The sequence below is a fragment of the Ursus maritimus genome, unplaced genomic scaffold, assembly GCF_017311325.1.
Source record: "Ursus maritimus isolate PB19 unplaced genomic scaffold, ASM1731132v1 scaffold_18, whole genome shotgun sequence".
Lineage (NCBI taxonomy): Eukaryota > Metazoa > Chordata > Mammalia > Carnivora > Ursidae > Ursus > Ursus maritimus.
The window spans coordinates 20,104,950-20,131,588 of NW_024424230.1; the positions used below are offsets into that span (position 1 = coordinate 20,104,950).

At 34.6% G+C, this 26,639-nt stretch overlaps 1 protein-coding gene across 6 annotated transcripts; it reads right to left on the bottom strand.

Annotated features, from left to right (window-relative positions):
- Positions 1-2,427: 2,427 nt before the first annotated feature.
- Positions 2,428-26,608, bottom strand: CUNH18orf54 (chromosome unknown C18orf54 homolog). Of its 6 annotated transcripts, none has more exons than XM_008692268.2 (9): positions 26,476-26,608; positions 25,649-25,744; positions 23,667-23,992; positions 21,821-22,609; positions 21,358-21,508; positions 18,351-18,453; positions 12,762-12,893; positions 11,208-11,278; positions 2,428-5,183 (listed from the first exon to the last, which is right to left on the bottom strand). In XM_008692268.2, the coding sequence occupies exons 3-9, from the start codon at positions 23,947-23,949 to the stop codon at positions 5,111-5,113; spliced, it is 1,602 nt and encodes a 533-aa protein (XP_008690490.1). In that variant the 5' UTR covers positions 23,950-23,992; positions 25,649-25,744; positions 26,476-26,608; the 3' UTR covers positions 2,428-5,110. The 6 variants fall into 6 exon arrangements, 5 of the variants coding, with proteins under 5 accessions (XP_008690490.1, XP_008690513.1, XP_008690485.1 ...); XM_008692291.2 differs by having other exon boundaries at positions 22,304-22,609; positions 26,406-26,539; XM_008692263.2 differs by having other exon boundaries at positions 26,406-26,539.
- Positions 26,609-26,639: the final 31 nt, after the last annotated feature.

Genomic DNA, 26,639 nt, shown 5'->3' on the forward strand with positions numbered 1-26,639 from the left:
GTCAGGCTCAATGCTCAGCATGGATTTTGCTTGAGAGTCTCTCCCCCCCAAACACACACACTATCTCTAATAACAAATCTTTATTTTTTAAAAAAGATTTTGTCAGAGAGAGAGCACAAGCAGGGGGAGTGGCAGGCAAAGGGAGAAGCAGGCGCCCCACTGAGCAGGGAGCCTGATGCGAGACTCAATCCCAGGACACTGGGATCATGACCTGAGCCAAAGGCAGACACTTAACCACCTGAACCACCAGGCATCCCAATAAATCTTTTAAAAAAGAGACAGATGTTTAAAACCTTGGTCCAAGTTTTCTCATTTTGCCTGTTTTCTAAATGACCTGACATTTTTGCTACCTTACCTTTATGCCCAGTTCTTGGTTTGAATAGGCTATTAAGACATTGCAAAACAGGGAAAGCAGAGATGGACAGGTGAGGCATTTTATATTTTCCGTACAATGTTCTCTCCCACCAAAACTTTTCTAGAATCTATCAATTTACAGTATTCTCAGCTCCAAATTCACCCTGAAGGGGCCCTCCCACTGCTTTCTGCCAGCCGCACCATCAGTTAACAAGGTGGGTATGAAGACATCTGGTGGTGCTCTTCCCCAGTCACAATCTCAGAATATATGGTTCTCCTTGGCATTCACAGACCTGGGCCAGGCTGGTGATCACCTTCCTTCAACCCTTCCAACACAAACTTCTCATGTTCCAGGTGTCCTGCCAATACTGAGACCCCTCCCTATCTCTGTGCTCACACACTCAATTAGTAGCTACAGCTTCCCTGAATCTTGGAGGGTGGCTTCCTACTTGCCTAATGACTGAAGACCTACTCTGGTCTAGGCAAACCAGGAAACTCTGCCATCCAGTGGGCTGCAGCTACCCCTTCTTCAGGGAGGTCTGAACCCAAATCTTAGGCCCCCTACTTCCAAGAGGTACCCAAGTGCCTCTTCCTTCAGTACTCTTTCTCAGTTCTGGGTTACCATATAGAATTCACATATCTCTTTTCTTAGGCCACAGTTTAAAACTTTTTTATGTTAAACTTCCCTTGTTATAATCACTACATGTTTTCTGTTTCTAGATTGGATCCAGACTAGTTTCCCATCAAGCCAGGCTCAAAGAAGTGATACAATGAAAGCCAGTCACTGAAAGTTTTCCTAGACGTAGTCCTAAATCTGTAAAATAATTTGTATATCTGATGAAATGCAAAATATATGAAAACTAAAAAATCTTAGCTTCAAGGGCTCAAAAGGTTAGAAGGTTTATAGGTGTCATCCAAAATACGTACACATGTTGATCCTATCTGATAAATAGTGGCAGCAATGTCAAAAAACAAATAGGTTTAATTTACTTCATTTTAAGGATTTGCAGAACATCACATAAATAAAAATATGGTTTCTCCTTTCTTGAGCCTACAATCTTAGAGAGAACTAGGCTTACAATCATCAGTCATTTTAAGTTTACATGTTGTTCCTGGTTATACAATGTAATGTAAGAGGTGTTATACAATGTAATGTAAGAGATGCTATCATAAAGGAGATAAAAATCAATCCTGTAACTTTTGAAACATTTTCTCCCCTGGAGATACAATGTGGTAAAGAGACACTATTCAATATAAGAACAAGAAATATAATAGCTAAATGAGTGATGGGTAGGGAAAAAGGAAAGCCAACCAATCAAGTCTGGAAAAATGTTAGAATATGTGGAAAAGAAAGTACAACATTCGGTCAGAACTTTAAAAAAATGGTAGAGTAAGCTTTACATAACCAGTATGAAAGAAAACTGTTTCAAGTATAGGAAATAATATGCACAAAGGTGAGAATATACATAGAAAGTCTGGGAGAATGAGTAAAGCAATTTAAACACAGTAAATTTCTGAAATAAATTAGTAATGCTATAATGGTGGTGTTACAACAGGGTCTTACAAAGACCAGTCAGCCTGTCTTCAATGCAAGGGCTGAAAGTCAGGGGAAGGAATTTTTAAGGTTGAAATAGGTATTAGAAGGCCAGGCTCCTCTTAGTTAAGGTAAGGTAAAAGTTGTTATATTTGTTACATTGTTAGAAAAGTTGCTATATTGTGAGAAAAGCTGTTATATAAGTCTGGTCTAGAGTAAGGACAATGCAGAACTGGGAGGGTAAAAAGCAGATATTTTTGTTCAAAAAAGGAAAATGATCTTAGTCACAGCTGAAAATAAAGAAGAAAGAAAACAGAGAAATAGGAAAGGAATCATTTCAAATGTTGTGGGGAAAAAATGTAACAATATAACCTGAATTGTTATAACCCGAATATACGTTCGGGTTTAGGCCTAGGTTGTCCCAACCATTATGTGATAGGCACTACAACACAACAGGACACATAACCATGTATAAAACATCCAATCAATACATGGAATAGAATGATACAATCTTTCACATTTGAAGAAACTTCAGTTGCTCAGAAATTATCAACTTTATTAGCCTTTTGCTTCTTTTCACGATACTTGCCTTTTGGCAAGTTCAAGTCTCCGTAGCACTTCCACCAAACAGGTTTTGAAGCACAGTTAACATTGGAAAAGGAAAGATGAAACAAAAATTCAAATCCATGAGTGATTCTATGTATTCAAAACATAGAGGGGGCGGGGGATCTTGTCATGATTTATCTTTAAAAAATATTTTGGTAGAACTCTATGTAATTTAATAAGATGTTATCCTAAACATTAAATGTTAACACCAAAAAAAAAAAAAATCCACATTTATAAACTTCAAGAAATAACAAAACTAGAAAGACATATAACCCAAACAAACCCAAGACAGTGTTCCTCGATTTGGTCAGAAATCTCTATGAAGCTGAAATGTGCTAACACAGAAATACTGAAAGTAAAATTCCTACTGATAATGAAGAACATACAGTTTTGAGTCTTCATATACTCATCACACCTTTATCCTTTGATCTCAAAAAAAAATTTGGAAGTGTAGGTTTGTTAAATTTTTTTCATACTCAACTAAAAATCTGAAATGCCTTTTCAAAATTCCTTTTCTACCTATACTTTTAAATATACCTAAAGAAAGGGGTTGATAAACATGTATATTCTCACTGCAATTTTTAAAACCTATAATTGTTCCCATTGTCTTCTTTTAATTTCCAACTCAGCAATCTCAATACTGTTGTCACCCTTTTCCCCCTGGAAAACTCACAATAAAAAATCCTGAAATATTTAACATGTAATTATATCAATTCTTTAGAGAATTCCATGAACATTTATAGTTGACTCTCCTATACTTTTTTTTAAAGTTGGAATTATTTTAATAAAGCTAATTCCCTTTTTAGGTAAATGATTAAGCTTCCATATTTGACACAAGAGGAAAAATACTTCTTTAGTAAGTATAATCAAGTTTCTTAAAATATTAGTTATAATATAAAAATTTAGAAGGCTTATCTTACTTAGCATTGGAGATATTTTCTTGCAAATGACAGCACTAACCAAATCAGTGCTGTTCAGCCATTATAGTACAATCCCTTTTAGAAATGCTTTTTAGGCATACTAAATACTAAGTCTGATCAATGTATATGCAATTAGAAGTTTATTATCTGATGTATTCATCTTCTCTGCTTTCTATAGAATTTAACGGTGGATTTGGCTAAGCCTGGAACATGATCAACCCAGATCCACCTCATGTACACCCACTTAAAATCTGCATTTTTAACAGCCAGCCATAACTTTCATCATCAAAGTAATGCCTTGTTTGACTATATGCAAACTATATGTTTTGAAGAAGACAATAATCAGAAAATAGAATGTCCGTAGTAGAAATACCTCCACAGAGTAAACAAAACACACTTAATGGCAAGTCACTCTCAAACTGGGCAAAAACAACTGTATGGTGGTAACTCTGACTCACTGGCCAAGAAAAAAATGACAGGGTTCACACTATAGTTTTTGACATGTAAGATCTACAACAAAGGTCTTATGTAGTGCTTTAAACTTGAGGGGAAAAAATTCTTCGACACAATGTACTTAGAAATTTTTTTTGACAGTAAAGCTACCTAATGAAGATGCTGCAATTTGTACTGTTTGTATACATACACTCATATTCTTTCATTTCATCAGGCTTTTAAAATATGCTTTATGATTTAATTCCTAGTTTTGTTGGTAAAGATGCTTTCTTGCTTATTAGAAGTTTACTTGGTAGAAAATGCAAAATCACAGAGCTCTGCCGAGTTCCAGCTAGAGACAAACTTTACAGATTGCTTTAAAGAAAGTTCAGCTCTTACAAAATAGCTTTATAATACACAGTTGCTTCTGGATTTTCCACATTCATTTTAAGTTTACTTAACAAATTGCATAAAGCAATTGGTCACTGATCTCATAATTTTTTCTGGTTTGAGTTAACCTCAAAACTAAAATCTGGGAAATAATATCAAAATATTAAATTCTCAAATATACTCCCAAAAAATGTTTTGTAAACTGTCAAGAGATATCAAGATTATCTTACACAGATTCAAAATCAAAGCATTAATTAAATGAGTTTTTCTCTCGGATTTCACAACATAAAACATTCCTTTTAGCACTGTATCATCCCATTATTAAATTAATGCTATTTGCAAATACAACATATCTTAAATATTTAAAAAATTAAAAGTAACATACTTATATATGGATAAGATATACCATAACCATTTTGATATTCCTTTAGCCTATTTAAAAGTAGATGATACTTGTATCAAAAAGTCTAAAGAGATTTTGGATAGAAACCAGGAAGAGTTTCTTAATAATCCAGAACCAGATGATAAAATGATGAGGACGCTCAAGAAGATTAAGTCCATGTAATAAGCTTCAATAACAGACATCATCCATCTTTGAATATTGGACATTTGCTGGCCTGAAGACCAAAGTCAGATTGTAGGACACAATGTGGGTCCTTCCAGTTCACATTCTGGTATTTTGGCATAAAATGAGGATAGGTCACAAAACCTATGCACATTTTCAAGTTTGTTTTTTAAAAAAATATATAAAACTTGAACGAATCACAGAATAATGTATGGCTTATAATTTCTTTGTCAGTTTAAGCAATAGGAAAAAAAATACATCTTTGTTCTGTGATGACTATTTATTGGTTGGACTGTTTTATTTTCCTCTTCACATTTTCGGTGACTGTTTCCCACTGGTATCATCAACCAGGTCTCTCAGGCGAGATAAATGGTGCAAAGCCCTTCATTAAAAAGTATAAAACACATTATAAACCAATATTAAGGACTGAACAGACAATGCAGAAAAAAATGGTGATTACATTGTTTATTAACTTCAAAATTAGTATGAGAAATGAATTTATAGAATAAGTATCAAACATTAAGAATTTTTCTTTATAAAACCTTGAGATCTGAATAACTGAGGGCTAAAATCATTCATTTAAATTTTACAAACATTTACTTTAAAAAATATATTTTTGACATTCAAGGTTTTTTTTTTCAAGTTTGCCAAGTTTAATAATAATAGGTTTTATTTGTATCACACTTAACAAACATTTTGTTCATGTCATTTTCACAATAGTTCTGTGAAATTATACCTTTCCTTTCGGAATACTGTTTATATCATTTAAGAAAGAAAGTACATTCATTAAGATGTATATTCAGGATAACTAAAACTTTAAAAATTGCACTGAAGGATCTGTTACAGTTGAGGAAAACTCATTTTTATTAAGCTAAGGGGAAATAAATGACAATTATGTGGTATTACACCAACAAACCTCGTTTTTTTTTGCTCTAAAATAAAGCTAAGATTATAGGTCAGGTCTCAGTGAAGAAAACTTAAATCATCCCTCAAACAAACCAAGAAAACAGAGGCCCTTAACTTCCCAGTCTTCCTCTAAAAATATTCTTCCTTTTTCCTTTTCTCTATTATTCATTCAGATCCTTAAAGACCACCCAGAAATTGTCAGTTAATCAACCATTTTTCAGATCTCTGATAAATAAGAGACCAACAAAAACAAATGTAACAATTATGATGTGCTGTAATCTGTTAGTAATTTCTAAGTTGAGTTGAAAGGTGGTGACTATAAAACCCTATTTTTACGGTCTCTAACACAGGCTTGGTAAATGTATATTAAATAAAATACATCTTCCACTTGATCCAGGATATGGAAATGGAAGAAACTAGCACTGTTAATTACTGCATTATATCTATTTCCCTATACTCTACTTCTTGGACACTTTTACTCAAACGTAATAAGAATCTGGATTTTGCCATCCTTTTGGCAACTTCAGTTAATTTTTGAGATTCTCATCTTTATTAACTGACAATAAATCACCTAAAGTTATTATGCAATCAGAGGTAAAATTAATTAGACGCTATCATTTCTACATCCCATAGTAATATCTCTTTACCTAAAAAAATTATTTTCTTCCTAGAGACACACATTTATGAGATAGAAGATAATCTGTGAATATACTTCAGACTTAGATCTACCTTTTTCTTTTCAGGCTTATTATTTAGCAACCTACGATTCAAAAGAAAGAGGGGCACTTGGCTGGCTCAGTCAGTGGAGCCTGAGACTCTTGATCTTGGGGTTGTGAGTTCAAGCCCCACTCTGGGTGTAGAGATTGCTTAAAAATAAAATCTTAAGGGGCGCCTGGGTGGCTCAGTTGTTAAGCATCTGCCTTTGGCTCAGGGCGTGATCCCAGGGTCCTGAGATCAAGCCCCACATCGGGCTCCCCGCTCCACTGGGAGCCTGCTTCTTCCTCTCCCACTCCCCCTGCTTATGTTCCCTCTCTTGCTGGCTCTCTCTCTGTCAGATAAATAAATAAAATCTTTAAAAATAAATAAATAAAATCTTAAAAAAAGGAAGGGCAGGGGGGAGGAGGGGAAGGAAGGAGGGGGTTGGGGCGGAGGAAGGGGGGAGGGAGGAAGGAGGAGAGGGACGGAGGAAAGGGGAAGAAGGGAGGAAGGAAGGGGTAAGCAGCTAGAGTCTTCTCTCACTGTTTACAACTCTGAGGGCCACAGATCCCCTGGATTTAGAGAGTGTATGAAACTGGATGGGGGAAAAAATCCTCATCTTTATTTTTTCACTAAATGCTCTCTGTAAATTAGCATTTCCTTCCATTATGAATTTAAGCAACAGACCAAAATCTGTGACCTCATATGCCACAGAAATCAGAGATATTTTCTATCACATTGTAGTCATTGCAGGTATCTCAAAATAGCTTTTATATTTACCACTACTTAAAAATTACAATTTATATATAATAGTTACAAAATTACATTAATTATTAACCCCATTGCTAAAACATATATATTCTAAATCTTTCCGCCTACAGTCCAAAAGTTATGACATAACTGGCCAACTGTTAGACAACTCTGAGCCTTGTTGTTCATCCACCGAACAGTGAAGTCTCACTGGTGCCCCAGGCATTGATGCTTTCAATATTCCCTTTCTCTGTTTGCTGATCAACATGTGAAAGGTAAATAAAAGACCACAGCATGGTTTAACACTTTTACTCAAGTTATGTAAAACGCCTTCATACTAATATGTTTTTACAAAATGAATTTTAACTTACCTGTATTTTAAATGTCTTATTTAAATGCATTAACAAAAAAGCACATATTACTAATTAGAAATTCATTCTAGTATTTTCATAATTATAACTCAATATAACTGGCTTCCTTTCTAGTCATATTTTATGTCTTTAAAAAACAATGTTAGGGAGAAAGGAGAACGATGGGAAGGAAAGGGAGGGGTGTAGTATGACGGGAATGAAAAAAAAAGCTATGCAGAAATGTGAAATCAGCTACACAATCAGCTAGCAGTTCCTTTCATTCAACCTGTATCTGCCCTGCTAAGAATAAGACAATCTACTTAGAGAAGAGGCTATCAAAAGTGATTTGCTATTATGTGTAGGGACAAGCACTGAATAAAATTATAGAAGGAAATTATTCTTGAGTTTCTTCTCTAAAAAAGTGAAAAAGCAAGCTAATAGGGAATATATCAATTTAAGAGTTACGTTACATACAACACTGAATAGTCACTCACCTTAAAAATTAAAATAAAAAAAAACTCATGTCTTATTGTGAGAAAGTATCTATCAATGAGCATTGAATAGAAATCAACCCAAAGAAACTCATTAACGGACTGTATATAAAGGCAATTTAATTATACTTTAACTTACTGATATCTTGTATCTGGTTTCCTATTAGTACTGCTATACTGGTTGCTCGTAAATACTGTTTGCTGGCCTATATTCAGCCTAGTGTCCAGCAACAACTGAACAAACTGCCAACCACTCCGTAGGTCTTAGTAGAGTACATTAGAATAAAAGAAAATCTTTGCTCTAGGATCATGTTTTGCAAATCTGAGAGATAATTCTATTTCTAGTATAGAATGAAGACCAGAAAATTGAGCAAGAAAAGAGAACTGAGAAAAAGGATTTCTAGCTATCATTAAGTGTTCACGGCATGGCCTTTAGTACTGAGAACTATAAAATCTTACACATTCATTTCCAAATTATATATAAAACAACATATTCCAGAGCCAATAAAATAATTTTTGGATGACTGATGATTTTGCAATCATCTCCTACTGCTCACCTTTATAGCATATGTGCAATATACTATTGCTCATTCTTCACAGCCAACCTGGGCAGAGGAGCTGGTGGCTTACATCACATGTAAGATTCTAGAAAAGGCCCCTGCTCAAAAACTACAATTTTTTCATTTGCTAAGATGACAAATTTCTCTTATGACAAGCCTAAAAATAGGTTTTTATTGAGTTCTTAATATGTACATGCGTAAGACAAAGCTAAGAATTGCAGGGATACAAAACAATTACAATTTAGATTCCTCCTAAAAGTAAAATCCCTCTGAAAAAAATAACATTTTAAGCTACTCAATCATTTATACTTCAGGTCCAATGGGTCTTCCTAGAGAGCAATTATTTCTAATGGAAGAACATAATAAAACTGAGTGTCCAACAGAGTAAACAGAACCCATACTAAGAGCTTGACATTTCCTAAGGCTAATGAAAAATATTTTAAAACTGGTTAGCAATCAAACTGTTAAAAGCAAAAACTGTTATTTGAGGGGTGGGGAGAGACATAATAGGACTTTTCATCCTAGGAAAGGTCATTAAAGCACCAAAGGTACAATCTGCAACTTTTGTCGAAGCTGAGTCTGTTCATTTTGAATTATGAAAAGATGACTATAAACCTAACCTGAACAATTTGAATTTCAAATTGTCCTTAAAATAATCTACAGATTAAAAATAACGAAAACATGTACTAACATACTTCTAAAAGTTTAAACTTGCTTCATAACAGTACAAATGCCTTACTGATAATACCTTTGAAATGTTAAGTAAAAGCCAAATTAAGACTGCCCCAGTTAATCTACCAGAATCAACGGCTAAAAGCTATTTAACAAAACATGAATCTTACTCTCTGAAAATGGCATTCTATATGTAGGCAAGATTATTGATTGTCTAAGCTAGAAAAAAGTTACTAGTATTAAAATTCTTTTAGCTAATAGTAAAAGTACCTACAATTAATATCAATTTTTGTGGTCATTTAATTACTTATGGCCCACTGTTCATCTTCACCAAGAAAAACATCTTCCAGGCTATGTACTTTAACTCAGAAAACACATATAAGTCTGTGACACAAGCTCAATATAAATATTTTTGAGAAGGGCGCCTGGGTGACTCAGTCGGTTAAACGTCTGCCTTTGGCTTAGATCATGATCCCAGGGTCCTGGGATCGAGGCCCAAGTTGGGCTTCCTGTTCAGCAGGGCGTCTGCTTCTCCCTCTCCCTCTGACCCTCCCCCCCTGCTTGTGCTCGCTCGTGTTTTTTCCTGCTCTCTTTCTCAAATAAATAAATAAAATCTTTTTTAAAAAACTGTTTAAATAAAAAAATTAATGTTTTTAAGAGACACAGAGAGCTTGAGGTCATCTACTAAATATAAATTTTAAAGCAGAATGAGGGCTTTATCCTAGATAATCAATTGAGGCCCTGCACTAGCATAAATGGATAATGTACCACTATCATTAATAAGGGGAGTGTTAGGAACACGTGCTATAGAATCAGACTATCTGGTTTGAATCCCATGCTACCTCTTACTAGCTATGTGACCTTGGACAAGTTACTTTATTACTTGACCTTTATTACCTGATCTGAATTGTGAAAATAATGATAGTACTTAACCTCATAGGGTTGTAAAGATCACACGAATTACATTCAAAAGCACTAAGAACACTGACACTTGCTAAGTGTTATTCACTGACTCCTACTAGATAGGAACACTATACCCAAGTTCTATGGCAAGCTATAAAGAAAGAGGCATTATTTCTACCCAGAAATAATGGGTAAAAAACCATATATATATGTATTTTTAAACTATGGAAACAAAAAAATATGTGTGTGTGTATACACACACATACACATACATATCATGGCATTAGAGTCCTAAGTTTACATGTCTAGTGTTTCACTTTTCCACCACTTCCTTAGAAAACCAAATCCTCAGCAAATTCTGAAAGGACAAAAGGTAGACAATATTTGTTTAGCCCCACTTATAGCCAAGTGAGATGATATTACTAAAGTAAAAAATTTCAATCTTAGCACGTCCTAAAGTTCAGTATTCCATCTTCTGAGGGTACTTCATATTCACACAATCAAACCCATAAATAAAGACCATTCCCTTTGCCAACAGCATGACCATGGGAAACATTTGTATTCATCTCCACATTTTACTTAAAATAATGTAACTAAGGAAAAAGTAGATTAACATTTTTATGTCATTTAGAGCTACTTTTATATCTAGGACATTACGTCCACTTTAGGTTTCTGTGGAGATATGTCAAATAATGATACATTTATGATTATTATATTCTAGAAGGAATCATAAAAACACATTTCATGAACAAGTTGTTCTTTCATGATATCCATACCAATACTATCTCAAATTGTTGCTATTAGTTGGAAATGAAAAGAGAATCTCTTTAAGGCACTCAAATCCATTATACTTAGGTGTCTAAGGTTATCTCATTAGGTCCTAAGAACATTTTAATAGAAAATAGTACAAGTTTAAGAGAAAACTTCAGCATTAAACAATGTTCCATAAAGCTTAAATATACCAAGTATATCTATTCTTAGAACTACTTAATTCCTCCTACAATCTTCTGATTTCCAAGGAATGGCTAAAACGGATTTGTATCCATAATATATTCAGAAATTAGTAGAGAATACTTACTTTTGAAGTGACCTAGTAATAGGAACCATACTCTCCTTCAACTGTAATTTAGAGAAACTGTCTTCTGAAACCTATTAAAACACCAAATATAACAAGATATTGAAAATATTATGTAACTATAAACATAAATACTATATAATACGTGAATAATACGAACAAAAAACATTGTCTGCATTTCCAAGGAAATAATTCTAGCAAATAATTTTCAGTGAAACATTACATACTTTCTCTTTATTCTAGGGGTGCCTGGGTGGCTCAGTCGGTTAAGTATCCACCTTCGGCTCAGGTCATGATCCGAGGGTCCTGGGATCAAGCCCCATGTCTGGCTCCCTGTCAGTGGGGAGCCTGCTTCTCCCTCTCCCACTGCCCCCCTCCCTGCTTGTGCTCTCTCTGTCAAATAAATAAATAAAATCTTTTTTAAAAATAAATATTTTCTCTTTATTCTAAAAATATAACTACTATTTAGATTCATCTTTCAAGTATGCTTCTAAATGTATGTCCAATGAAAATAAAACCTTGACTTGAAATTATAACCATAAGAACAAGGTTATGTCTCAATGATGTTTAAAAAAGAATGGAATATACTCTATATGTTAATGTAATAATCATTAAAATGTACAGACAAAAATTAAGTAATACAATTCAGGGTGTGACAGTTCCCAAGAGCTGATCCATTCATTTGTAATTAAAACTGAATTTCATAAAGTTCTACCGAATAAGAATAACAAAACAATGACAACAAAAATATTTATTAAGTATTTACCAGCTATTTTTTATCAGGTGCCAAGTACTATATAATAAGTACTTCACATAGTTTGTCTCAATTTATCTTCTCAACCTCATTTTACAGAACAGGAAGCTGAAACTAAAGAGGTTAAGTGATTTGTACAAATATTGCACTTGCTAGTTAAGTGGCAGAATTAGAATTCACAATCAGATTTGGGAGAATATAAATCTCTGTAAACATTATACTACTGTGAAGAAAAGTCAATCCCTACAGAACAGCAGCCCAAAGCACAAAGAGATTTCCAAGTTCCTAGGAAATAACACAAAAACACAATGGTTTTAAAATAAAATTTTACATCAACTGTAAGAAGAGCCAAACTCATGGTAACAAAACAAAATTCCAGAAGACAAAGGTTATGTGGAGAAGTCTAAGGTTGAAAAGGGTTTCCAAGCCTCCCCAAATATAAATACAAAAAGTTGGATTATACAGATAATTTTGTAGGGCGTTAAAAAACAAGTCTTAAAATCCTTCCATACTACAATTGTAATGTTGTTAAATCTAAATAAGATGTTGTATTTACAGCCAACCATGAACTAAAAAGAACAATCCATTCAGGGGTACACACAACTACAGAAATTTAATAGTATTAAATTTGAGTAAGTTAATCTCTGAAAAAAAATAGCACAACTTTACAGCATGTGCTATGTGGCATGCTTATTAACATAAAATTATAGTGGTTAAGCTAAAAAAGATCGAGGAAGAAATCAAATCTTCACAGATCTCAATTCACATTCGCAGATCTCAATTGATAGATTAAGTCTGCTTACTTGCTTAATGTCCTCTTTCAGTTCTTCTGTTTTATTCTGATTAAAACTTTCTTGTACTGCTTGAAGATTAAATAACATTTGTTTCAGGGCTTCAACAGGACCATGATGTTTCCCTCCAGAAAGGGTACAGCTCTGAGATTAAAAGAGATGAATGATTAACCAAGCAATTCAGGAAGGAAAAAGTTATATTTTGCATTATTTTCCCCCAATATAAAATTAGTGCAAAAATTCAAACAAGACAATAATATGTTTTGAAAAAATCAAAATCATAACTCAACACCTCCCCTTCCCCAGTCCCTAGATGAAGTTACTTACAGACAACCATTTTTAAAGTTTGGCAATATTCTTTCTAGTCTCTGCTCTTTTCAAATGAACAGTACACCTTCACATTTGCAATGCATTCATTTATACATTTAAAATCATAGATTTTTAGAACTGAAAGATCTTCAGAGATCAGGTAGGCCAACATGCTCTTTTTGGGTATGTAAATGAAGCTGTTTATCAGCGGAACAAGGACTAGAATTTCAAATATAGAATTCTCCAAACACTTTTAAGTATTTTTTCTCACAGAGAATGCTAGCTTTTCACCTATTCATTGGCCACACATTCCTTGCTACCTAAAGAACACTCTTACCTCAATTATCACTGATCTTACCTGTGTCCAAGGAGGGCAACAATACTATATAATGTGGTCAGGATTCTTTTAAGAGACTCTAGAAGGGATATTTTTAAACTTCTTTTTAAAAGTCTTCTTACCAAACTATTATTTTTACATCTTCCATATTACATACATCTTCAATATTATGTTATACATATTTCACCAAAATTTTAAAAATAAAGAAAAATAAACAGGGCTTAAGGATCCAATTAGCCTTGGGGAATCTGGGTGGCCCAGTTGGTTGAGCGTCCAACTCTTGGTTTTGGCTCAGGTCATGATCTCTGGGTCATGGGATCAAGCCCTGTGTTGGGGAGTCTGCTTGGGATTCTCTTCCTTCCCTCTCTCTCTGCCCCTCCATCCCTCCCTCTCTCTCTCAAATAAAAATAAATAAATATTTTTTTTTAAAAAAAAAGGATCCAATTAGCTTTATACTCCTCATTCTGACTTGTGGACAGCACCTGAAGCATTATCTCTAAATTACCTCCATCCAGCACTGACTTAGAAGAATTTCTGGCTGCCTGATGCCAACCATAAAGGCTACAAAAGCCTGCCTCTAGAGTGAATTTTTCATGCAAACTAGTGATCAGAGTTCAAAAAAAAAAAAAAAACAACAACGAAACAGGTTATATGAACTGTTTGTGCCATTCGCTAATAAATATTTAATAAATTTTGGTATGTTTGATAGAATTTGTCCTGAGACTCATCATTAACACCTGGTAGTGAATGTCTTGGAGTATATCTTTTTGTATAGCTTTCTCAGAACTATAGTAATGTTTCACATATTCAATAAACAAATAATTTAAACCAAATGGAATGTGCTTTAAACTCAATATGTACAATAAAAGTGAACCACCTAACAGTATTACAATTGAACAACATGACCACAATGAAAGCGGTTGGGAAGAAAATAATTAACCAAGGTAACTTTGGAAAGCAGTGCTTTGACTGGATATTGTGAGGCTAAGATAAAAAGAACTATACATAAATAATGTGATCTAGTTAGTAAATTTGTTTCTTACAAGTATGTGGATTAACAATTGTCAAAGTATGTGTATGCTAAGAATACATGAATAGTTAAGGGATTATGGATAATAGATGGGATTCTCACCAGTGGAAAGAAGTTACAAATAAGGAACACGAAAGGCCAAAACAAATCCTATAGAACTGCAGTCAGAGATATCAGTACAAACTCATGATTTTATACATACATATAAAATATACAGATAAAGAAATAAAGACGTGCATGTGTGGATTTGTAAACATACATGTTTCCTAGATCTGCCTGCTGAGGAAGTCTAGAATGAATAACATTCTAGTAGCAACAAGCACGACTAGTGCCCAGATCTTAGTTTCTAAATGCCATTTTTCCAAAAAAACAAAACAAAACAAAACAAAACAAAAAAACAAAACAAAACAAAACCATGGACCCACAGAGAAGTGCTCAAAAAAAGGATGAGGGGGCGCCTGGGTGGCACAGCGGTTAATTTGGCTCAGGGCGTGATCCCAGAGTTACAGGATCGAGCCCCACATCAGGCTCTTCGTGTATGAGCGTGCTTCTTCCTCTCCCACTCCCCCGGCTTGTGTTCCCTCTCTCGCTGGCTGTCTCTATCTCTGTCAAATAAATAAATAAAATCTTAAAAAAAAAAAAAAAAAGGATGAGAACATGTCAAAAGGACACAGGGGCCAACCTGAAGGAACTCATTATGGCCAAAACTGGAACAATTTGAGCAACAAAATAACAATATTGTGTTAAAAACATAGAATAAATATCTATTTATGAGTACCTATCGCTATAAATAATTTAATTAATATATGGGGAGGAGAAGGAACAGTTCTTCATTCTACAAGAATTTAAAAGAAAATCCACCAATGGATGCTAAAATTAGTGAGTGACATTTTGAGACTATTTGCACAGTGTCAAAGTATATCCCCATATTTATTAATTACAAGGGGAAACTGTAATTTTACTAAAGAGAGAGCCAGTAAACTCCAAGTGTTCAAGGTTAACATCACAAGTATTAACATATTATAATTTCACATATTATTAACATATTGCTTAACATATTGCTATGGACTGAATGTTTGTGTCCCCCTAAAATTCTTATGTTGAAGCCTAATCCCAATGTAATGGTATCTGGAGAAAGGACTTTTGTGAGGTAATTAAGTCACAAGGGTAGAGCCCTCATCAATGGGATTAGTGCCCTTATAAGAGACACAAGAGAGCTTTCTTCCTCCCTGTTATCTGCCATGAGAGATCACAGGTAGAAGATGGCCACCTGCAAACTAGGAAGCAGGACCTCACCAGACATCTTGATCTTGGACTTCTCAGCCTCCAGAACTGTGAGAAATAAATGTTTGTTGCTTAAGCCACCAGGTCTATGACATACTTATTACAGGAGCCCAACTAAGACACATATCAGTAAATCAATGTTATTAATATATCGTGAACCCTCTGGTATGATGCACTAAGAAGGGCATAGTATGATTTCTGCTGCATTCTTGCCAAAAGCATAACCTCATTCTAATCATGAGAAAACTTTAGACAAACCCAAATTGAGGAACTATCTACAAACTAATCAACCAACCAGTACTCTTTAAAAGTATCAAGGTCATGACAGACAAGGACAGACGAGGAATTTTGCAGACTGAAGTAGATTAAAGAGACATGAAACTAACTACAACGTTGGACCCTGGAACAGGACATTGGTAGAAAACTAGTGAAATCAGAGTAAGGTCTGTAGTTTAGGTAAAGGAATTGTACCTATCTTAATTCCTTGTTTGTGATCATTATAGTATGATATGTGAGATGATAACATTAGGGAAGCTGAAAGAAGGGTGTTAAGAACTTTCTGTACATCTAAAATTATTAAAAACAAAACAAAAACAACCTGGTAGTGAGATTATGTGTGTATTGGCAGGGGAAAAGGGACCAGCTGGTTAGTATTTAACATTCACCCATCTCAAACTTAAAAGAACTTCTGCAAATTTTTTCCTCTACCAGTGCTCTTTACCTAAGTAAATGCCACCACCCAATCTTTTAGCTGCTTGACTCCAACATCTTGGATTCATTATTCGAATTCTGTCTCCATCCTACTAGGTCTACCTTCAAAATACATGCCAAGTCTACCCAATTCTGACTACCTCCTAATGTACCCACCCCAAGCCAATCTTATCCAGAAAGACTACAAAAGTTTCCTAACTGGGTTCCCTGCTCCTTCACCAGCCCCTTCTAAGTCTGTGCTCCATACAGCTGCCATTTTATATTTTAAAATGTAGATCTGATCATTTCATTCCTCCACTCAAAACCCTCCAGTGATTTCTCATCTCATCTAAATAAACCATAAAATCTTCACTCCATCACTTATAAGACCCTACATGATCTGGTTCATGGTTACCACTCCCATGTTACCTCTTACCATCCCTTCCCTTGTTCATTCTGATCTTGCTATCTTACTGGACTCTAATATTCCTTGAACATGCCAAATACAATTCTGCCTTGGGGTTTCTGCACTTACTATTACCTCTACATGTAAAATTATTTCCCCATGTGTATTTGGCTTATTCACTCATTTTAGATTTTTGCTCAAATATCACCTCATTAGAGAGATCATTCCTGACTACCCTAGCTAAAATTATACCGTTTTTCTATCCCAAATAATTTTTCTTCATAACACTTACAGCGCTCCCTTATATAAAATCACACATTATATTTTTCTTTAGTTTGTCTAATTGGAATAAAAAGTCCAGGGGCGCCTGGGTGGCACAGCGGTTAAGCGTCTGCCTTCGGCTCAGGGCGTGATCCCGGCGTGATGGGATCGAGCCCCACATCAGGCTCCTCCACTATGAGCCTGCTTCTTCCTCTCCCACTCCCCCTGCTTGTGTTCCCTCTCTTGCTGGCTGTCTCTATCTCTGTCCAATAAATAAATAAAATCTTTAAAAAAAAAAAAATCCAAGACACAAGGATTTCCTCCTTCTTATTCACTACTAGGGATACAGTTTCTAAAAAAAGTGCTTAGTACTCAAATATTTGCCAAATAAATATTTGATAATAATGCTTCACTTATACAGTATCTGCAATAGTATCTTACACAAAGTTCTAAGGTCAAACATATTCTGACAGCCTCTGGTAAATTTCACAGAAGGAGTTCATTTTATTACATTTTTCAGCTAATTTTTGAGTGTTTAACCTCTCAAATCTTTCATATTTTTAGACCCCAAAGGTATGATTTCAATATTTAACAGCCATGGCTACATTTCTACTATGTCAAATGATACATAATTTCTTATGTGCACATATACACATTTATACTTTATTTTAGGGTTACTTGCAAGATGCACATATGTTGATTTTGCAAAATTGGATAATTTTCCTATTTTAAATTATAGAGATTTATCATATTCTCTTAGAAACACAACTCCCAATAATCAAAAATATAACCTACTCTATAATGATACGGTTTATATATTGCCCCAAAAAAACAAAACAAAAAACCATGATAATTTAAGTTCTCTGTAGAGTTTAATCCCAGGTCCCTCTACTTTAGAATACTAAAACAAAATTATTAATAATTCTAGGAGCGATGGTTTTATGCACTTGTGTTGAAAAAGAGGCAATTTGGGCGCCTGGGTGGCTCAGATGGTTAAGTGTCTGCCTTCAGCTCAGGTCATCATCTCCAAGTCCTGGGATCAACCCCCACATGGGGCTCCCAGCTCAGCAGGGAGTCTGCTTCTCCCTCTCCCTCTGCCTCTCCTCCTGCCTGTACTCTCTCTGTCTCTCAAATAAATAAATCTTCAAAAAAAAAAAAAAAGAAGTAAAAAAAAGAAAAAGAAGGAATTTGAATCATTTCGTTTTTTAACATCTTAGAAATTAAAATCTGTATATTAGTCATAAATCCTCCTTTAATAAGATAAAAAGATTTAACTTCACCCACCTGATTATCATTATTTAAAAAATCTTCAAGGAACCCTTTAGCACACTTTGCTTTTGAAGTTTGTTGAGGACTATCATCAGAGTTAACAGGAACAGGAGATTTGCTAAATAGGATTTAAGGATAGAAGATAGTAAGTAAGTTCCCAATTTAAAAAATTAGACAGTGTATAACTGAGTAGTTATCATTTAAACAGAAATAGTCACCAAGAAACAACCATTACAGATATGATTCATATTGATTTTGCTTGGTAATTCCCTCATCTTCTCTCTAAACTGACACCAGAATCTAACCCTCCCTATCTCCTTATTTCTCCTTTAAAGCTTTAAGGAAAAACTATGAAGAAGGTAAAAACACTAGTCTTTAACTAAATAAATAAGCCTTCAACTATAGGCTATACTCCAAAATCTTGTTTGTTTGAAATAAGCAGTACATTTTTCCAAATAAACACAGTTACCCAATGATAGTAAAAAATATATGAGTTTCTACTGGAATGGCAGTAACATGCTCTTCCATGTCAAAGCAATAGGACTTGCCCTCCAGAACTAACATTAACAAAGAAGACAGATTACAGTGGGAAAAAGATCAATTTTGAAATTAAAATTCCAGAGTTCAAATCCCAATCCCACTCACTATGTGATTCTATGTAAATTATTTATCTAAACTTTAGTTTTACACTTGTAGTCCTACTTATCTCACAAAAGTATTGCATAAATTAACTATATGTACCTGGAACATGTAATAGATGCTCAATAAATATTAGTTTATTTCTTGATGTTTCAAGGGATAGTAGACCAAAGGGCAACCCCAGCAAAAGTCAGAATTTTCCCAACACAAATTCTATCAGCCACAGAGAATAAATAAACTCATTCTCTCTCTTATTCATATATCAATATAAAATACGTTTCTGGGGAGACTGGGTGGCTCAGGCAGTTAAACGTCTGCCTTTGGCTCAGGTCATGATCCCAGGGTCCTGAGATGGAGTGGGCTCCTTGCTCAGCAGGGAGCCTGCTTCTCTCTCTGCTTCCCGCTCCCTCTGCTTGTGTATGTGTGTCCTCTCTCTCTCTCTCTGACAAATAAATAAATAAATAACCTTTAATAAAAAATAAAAAATAAAAAAATAAAATGTGTTTCCAACTCAAGTGCTTAGATACCTAAGAATCTTTCTCTAACATTTAAACGTCACAATTCTAATTTTTTCTTAATAATTAACAGTACTTCATTATTGACTCATTTGATTTGTAGCTTACTATGAGCCTTTCTTGCTCCCAAGTAGTCTTTTTGCCTATTCTTTATGAAAGGAGTTTGCACATCCTTTCACTACCATCAAAAAGCATTTACCAGATCACTGAAGATGAGTGTGGGGTACATAGGGATTCATTATACTATTCTTCTACTTTTGTATTTCTTTGAAATTTTCCATTATAAAAATGTTAAATAAACAAACAAAAAAAGTAATTATCTGATTGTGGTTCTGTTCTACCTTCTAGTATACTACCCTTGGCACTTCTTAATTTTTGTTTTGATGATATATTGACAGTAAGTTGTCAACATCACACTAAGGTCAGGTCTATTCCTTCTCCTCACAATCCATCATTCATTTTATGTACAAACATACCCATCACAATATGAATTCAATCTTCCAGAAGTCAAATTCTATACACAAGGTACTGGACCAAACCAATGATCGTAATAATAATCACACAAGCGTAAATTATATTATCTAATTACATAACACACCCATTTTGGTTCAAAGTGAAAGCAAAGTTATGGTACTTTACAAAGACCAACTGACAAGAAAATAATAAATTAGAAAATAAGTTTAAGAATTAAGTGAGCTAGTTATTAACCCAAGTTTTAAAAAAATAAAGATACTATTGAACCAACAATTGAGAAATGAAGCTAAATATAGAAAAACAAAATATCCTGGATAATCATCACCACTATTAACAATTACAAGAGAGCTCATCCTAAGTCAGAAATTGTCCTAAGTACCTTTTATATATTTTCTAATCAAACGAATTCTCACAGCAACACCAAGTAGAAAAACAACTTATATAAGGTCTTATACAAGGTAGAAGTAACTTGTACAATGTAGAATTTATACAAAGCTGTAGTAACTTGTAAAAAGCAGAAGTATAACTCATACAAGGTGTCAGCAAAGAAGTCAGAGAGCTGGGATTCCAAACCAGAATTATACTCAAGCGTCCACATTCAAAAAAATAAGATGTTCAACTGAGAAGTGATAAAAAATGGATACAGGAATTAACCGACTCGGTCTATAACAGACCACAACAGAATGAAAGTTTAGACAACAGAATATAAATTATCAGAGCCTACGGCAGGATACAGGGTTACCAAGAATGCATTTCTGATGAGTTCAGATGTAATAATATCACTAAGGAAAAAAGCTTTCCTACCTAAGCTCAATTCTTACTTCACACTCACATTCGTAGGAATTAGGTAAGCAGTTTAAATCATTGAGAAGCTATGTCACAGGAAGATTAAGCACACAAATGAAAATAATCTTAGAAACCACAAAAATTTATACCACAGACCATACCAAAAAATGCACCACTGTTTAAGGAAAATAACTAAGAAAAAGTAAGATATAAATGAAAAGAAATGGATAATTGCATAGTTCCATATATAGAGAGAATATAGGAGAAAAAACTTAAAAAGAAAATAACAAGAATTTCATATCCTCAAACTGCAAAATAGTTGCTTTTGGCTTGAATCTTCATATTAAACATAAATCTGTATTTTATAGTGCAACACAAGAGACATGTAGCAAAGACAAAAGTTATATAATGTGCTTAAGGTTATGAAACATTACACCATCTTGTGGTAACAACTGAAAAATGCAATTTAAAGAAAACACAAAGCAACGTTCTATACAATTAACATGTTATTATTAATTATCACTGAGTTACTTAAAAAATAAATCAGCTGTTCACATGACATTTTTCATTTGGAAAACTAAGAAGTTTTTCCATTGTAACTTACGTACAAAGTAACAGGAATATTTTCCCATGATCTTTCTGCTTCAAGTTTATCTAATGAACAAGGACTATCATCCTTTTTTGTAGACTTCGGTAACTCTTTAGAACAATGCTCTAGATTTCTCTTGGCCTTCAGAATAAGCAATTCGATTTTGTCACCTAATTTAAAAGATTAAATTAATTCAAGAGAAAAAAACAAAGCACAGCAAAATCTCAAAGGCAACAAATAAGAATTCAGATAATTTGGAATATACACGTAACTGTAACAATAAACTTTTTTAATATGACATTTCAAAGAAAAGGGTAGAAAAGACATTTCCTAGGCACAAAATGCTACATAAATGAAGACCATAAGTGTTCAAAAATCTATCATCTGATCATTACATCAAGAATATAGCATAAAAGCTCCTAGACATTAGGTCAAATTTACAGCACTTCCTTTGGTTCTTAAAAACAAAACAAAACAATTACCACTGAATGGCTTTTTGGTTTGTCCTGGGAGAACTGGATTCTCACATTGACACTGGCTATGTTCAGAATCACATTTATATTCATTAACTAATCCTTTATCATCACTCAAGGAGTCTGAAATGTTTGAGGGTTCAAAACAATATTCAAAACTATCTAATTTATTCATAAGTCGAGAAGTTCTTTGTGCCTGGTAACTATGTCTAGGGGAACACTGATCTTCTTTAAATATTTTAGAAATCCTTTGACTATTTGTATCAGGTAGCAAGTCTTGATGGTGGAGCCAGACTGGGTATGTGAAATCAGGTAGACTAGTTATTCCTGAAACATTAAGGTCAGATTTCTGGCTAGTGAGCCATCTTGGGTAATTCTTTTCAAGACTGTGTTCTGAACTGTCTTTGAAAGACAACTTCTTGGAAAATGATAGAGATGGTTCAGAAACGCACTTATTAGTCTTATTCACAAGTTTTGGGTTTTTTAGCCTACCACGTTGCTTTCCATTTATATTTGTGTATACAACAGGAGTGACTAAGTTATCTTTGCACATGGGAGTGGAAGGTTGTTGAAAATTTTTATTCTTTTCAGTATCAGATGAACTCAGTCTTCGAATGCATTTCTTGTTTTTCTTGCTAATTCGGTGACTTGATCCAATGCAAGTTAAAGAAAATGATCCATCTGCTGGAAGTTTTAACAGATCATCAGTTGTTAGACTAATGGAGTCTATGTCATTAACAGTCTTTCTTCTACAGGATAAGGAGGAAGAGCTTTTTTTGGGATCAAGATTTTCAAAAGCTGAAAAACAAAGCACAGTTCTGTTTATTTTCCTATATTACATATAACAATACTTCACCATACTCAACAGTAAATAGAATTAAGAATTTAAGAACCATTTTTGCTGCTTCTCTTTATCTTCACTAAAGCTTTGATTAAAGTATAAAAGGTATAGGTTGATGAAATACAGTGTGCTTTTTCCTCACATCTCTCCAATTTACTTTAACTAAGTTCTACACTTTTCTCTCCAACTCCTAAATTTTCCCTTGTTCTTTAATCTGTTTCTTCAACTTTTTTCATCTAGACATACCTGATGCACTAATACACTCACATTAATATTGGTCACTCAACACTGGCTGCAACACAGAAGAAATTATGCTATTAAATTAGGTGGAAAAATAGTTTGCTTTCTGCCTACTAAACCTGCAATATCATTAACACAAAGAGAACAGCTGTTCTAATACTCTTCTGGAATATAGTGCCCACATACTTCTAAGAGTTGAATGTAAAGTTTTTCCATACTAGGGCCATTCCATAAGTACTTAGTGAAGTGTTACCTGGGTTATCAACAGATGCATTTTCCAAACTTGTCTTTGTGGAAGCCTTATCAAGGAAAAACTCTTTAACATTTTATATTATTGCCCCACAGCATACAGATCAGGAAGACTAATAGAACCTTATTCTCTCAATTGGGATTAATCAAGTATAAATTCAGAAAGACAGGTTTGTTTAAAGTCATTAAGCTAGTTAACGAAACCTAGAACCACCAAGTCAATGCTGTTTCCATTATGCTATAATAAAATGGCTTAAGGGTTTAGGATCAACCACCTGCTCTTATAAGTTACATTCATCACCTTCCCTCCATGGTCACAAGAAGATTTTAGCTGAAAATTCCTGAGAAGCAGAGAATTAGAAAATCATTTAAGAAAAATATCCAGACCTCAATATTATAAAAGTCACTTTTACCCCAAAGAAATAAAAAAAAAAAAAGTGTCTAGTTTTTCAAGGCTAAAATACATCTCTCAAATGTTTTAAATCAGTGGACAAAAAAATAAAAAATAAAAAAATAAAAGCATACCATTGTTTGGTTTATAAATATAGTTGGAGAATTCTGGCATATTAGCAGAACATCTATCAATGTTAATCTTTCCAGTGCTTGCACCAGGATACATTTGGCTTAAATCAAAATCATCAATATAGGCCTGTAGAGCCTGAGATGCAGAACTATACAGTTTATCCTTATACTGAAAAGAGCCATCAGAGTTAGAGGAATTACTACCACTCAGGTTGCAGCTTGCTAACAGAGAAGATACTGAAGATTGCCGAGAACAAACTCTGTGTTTTGTAACTGATTTTGCCATTGCTTCCTCAAAATGGGTTATTTCTATTCATTTCTCTTAAAAACTGTAATACAAAAACAATAGGTTAAGCTTTCATTAAAACGAATAACAGCCATACAAAGAGAAATTACTAAATATGTAAACTTTTTATAATCTTCTTTAAACAATAAAATCCATTTCTATCATCCTTTTAAGGCATTGCACATTATAGATTTTCTATTATTGTAATTATTGTGAATTCCTTCATTAATTTAGAAACATTTATTGAGTACCTACTATGTTCCTAGAATTTTGTATACATGATTATCTAAGAATAGTACCAAGGAAAGAGTACTCACTATTTTTAAGCCCTAAAAACTTCTGAGGTACAGTCTTTTCTTAAAGGGAAAGATTCTATGACATCACAATACCTAACATTCCTCTATACAAAATATTTTTCAATTCATAAGCCTACTATCACGCATTACAGATAGTAGGTGCTCAATAAATCTTTAAAGGCATCAAAAGAGGTATTAGAAACAAGTAGAAACAACAGAGATGAATATACACTTTCAGTGTTGTAAATGCCAATATGTAACTTTAGCCAACACTTTCCCCCAGGAAAACGCAAGAACAAAATAATTTACAATATTTATTATAAAGAAATAAACTACCAAGTTTATTGAGCTAGCAAAATGCTCTTTTCCTAAAACAACATTGCTAATCATTTTCTCACCATTTATGGCAGTACCGTTACCATTTCCACTTACGTTAAACAGATTTACCCACTATTTTAAAAGAGACTTAGATAATTTGGAAATGGACAACATATTCATCTTACTGTTTTTCATTACTAAAATTGAGAGAATTCCTGTATACCTTAAGATAGTAATAGGATCTGCATTTGAAAAACTAAAAAATAACACTTCAGTATATGATGCGACATTCTTTTAAAAAATTAAATCAGTGGAAATGGATCTTCTGTATTAAAAATGAAAAATTAATGTCCAGGACTTAACAAACCCTATTATGTTATAAAGTTAATACATTTAGCTTTGCGGTATAATTTTGGGAATGTTTAAGTTATAACAACTTTTAATGTAACTTTTAATGTAATCTTAATATCTGTCAAATTTGACTTTAAAATACTGAAAATTTTCCATTTAAAGACAGAGTAAAACATCATCCTGCCTCAGCTCTAAAGTATGCATCTACCTTTGCAAGAGAGCTGACAGCGATCAGTGGAAGCAGCAGCAGAACATAAGATTACGGTTATTTAGCCTCTTTGATTTCCCTGAATGCTGAGATGTTGGTATCTCTCTAAAGAATGGCTAGACTAAATCAGCTTTACTCTTTCTTTACCCCTTTCACTAATGATGTTTAAATTTTCTCAAGTAAATATTGCTTGGCCAAACATTTTCTCCCTTATTCCAACACAGTACAGGTCACCAATTTTATTTTAAAAACAAACCTCTGAAAGATAAGGCTGTTGGATTACAGTTCTCAGTAAGTGGGTAATAACATTTATTTTAATTCACAGGAGGCAGAAAAAAAAATCCACAATGAATCTTTATTGTGGAAAGCTTCCAAAAGTATACAAAAGTAGAACGAAGAGTTTAATAAAACCCTATGCACCCACCATTCTTCTTCAAACAATTACCAACATACCCCAACTTTTATCCACCCACTTCTCCCCACTTCCGCCGCAGGATTGTTTGGAAGCAAATTCAATGTATCTTACCATTTCTTCCGTAAACACTTCCGTTCCTATCACCAAAAGGAAATCCATCATTTCGAAGAATAAAATGTTAAACGAATGGCAAAAAATTTCAACCACCTTTGATTCAAAAACAGAATGTTCAGTGTTAAATAAACAATGGGTACAGCTCACAGGAAATGAACAACTTCCTAGAAACAACAGCTCTGTGATTTATGTTTTGAAACCTAACATTTGTTTATTCTACAGCAAAAAAAAAACAAGAATTCGTGAACCCGGAAAGCGAAAATCGCTGGCGCCCCCGCACGAGAGCATCTCTTTCCCACCCGATGCGTTGGGGTTCAACCCTTCCGCCCTTACCTAGGAAACACCCACCCTTCGGGATTCCAGCACCCCCGGCAGTCACAGACACAGGCTTCACGTAAGTACTTCCATCCAGAAACCACTTATTAGGCAGCAAGCGTGAGCTCCCCCGTGGGCGGACGAGTTTTTCCGAGGGGACAGCCCCTAAACCCAATCCCCTTTCCGCCCCGCCCTCTTCAATTGACGCCTCGAACCTCAAGAGGCCCACATCAAGTCCCCTTGGTCTGGTTCAGGGGCCTTCCCCACTCGGGAGCCTCCCGATAAAGGTGTTCTATTCCTAGGGGAATGTCCACTCGCGCCTTCCCTCAGGAGACATCTTCCTCTTCCCTCCGCGCCACTCTTTTTCTAGCCTTTCCCAAGGGCTGTCAAAAGATGGGACGCCTCCTGAAAATACACCCGCTTTTCGAGCCGAACTCACCGACCAAGTCGCCAAAAGGGATAGAAACGCACACGTCCCACAACTCTCCACCAAAGTCCACGCCTGTTACCTGACGGAAGACGCGACAAAGCATCCCCGACCCAGACACCGCCCCGCCTCAGGCTCGCTTGCTCGATGCCTGCTCCGCCGTCACAGCGGAGCGCAACGCCCGCGCTCGCTTTCAAACTGATCCAACATGGCGCTGGCTTGCGGTGCGCATGCGTGGCGCTCGGC

Excerpts from the sequence above, each read along its gene's own strand:
- CUNH18orf54 (XM_008692268.2), bottom strand. The coding sequence starts at position 23,949 with ATGGCAAAATCAGTTACAAAACACAGAGTTTGTTCTCGGCAATCTTCA. Across the intron at positions 21,509-21,820 it reads AACCAAAAAGCCATTCAGTG|GTGACAAAATCGAATTGCTT; the intron begins GTAATTGTTTTG and ends CTTTTAAATTAG. Across the intron at positions 18,454-21,357 it reads GAAAATATTCCTGTTACTTT|CAAATCTCCTGTTCCTGTTA; the intron begins GTACGTAAGTTA and ends AATCCTATTTAG.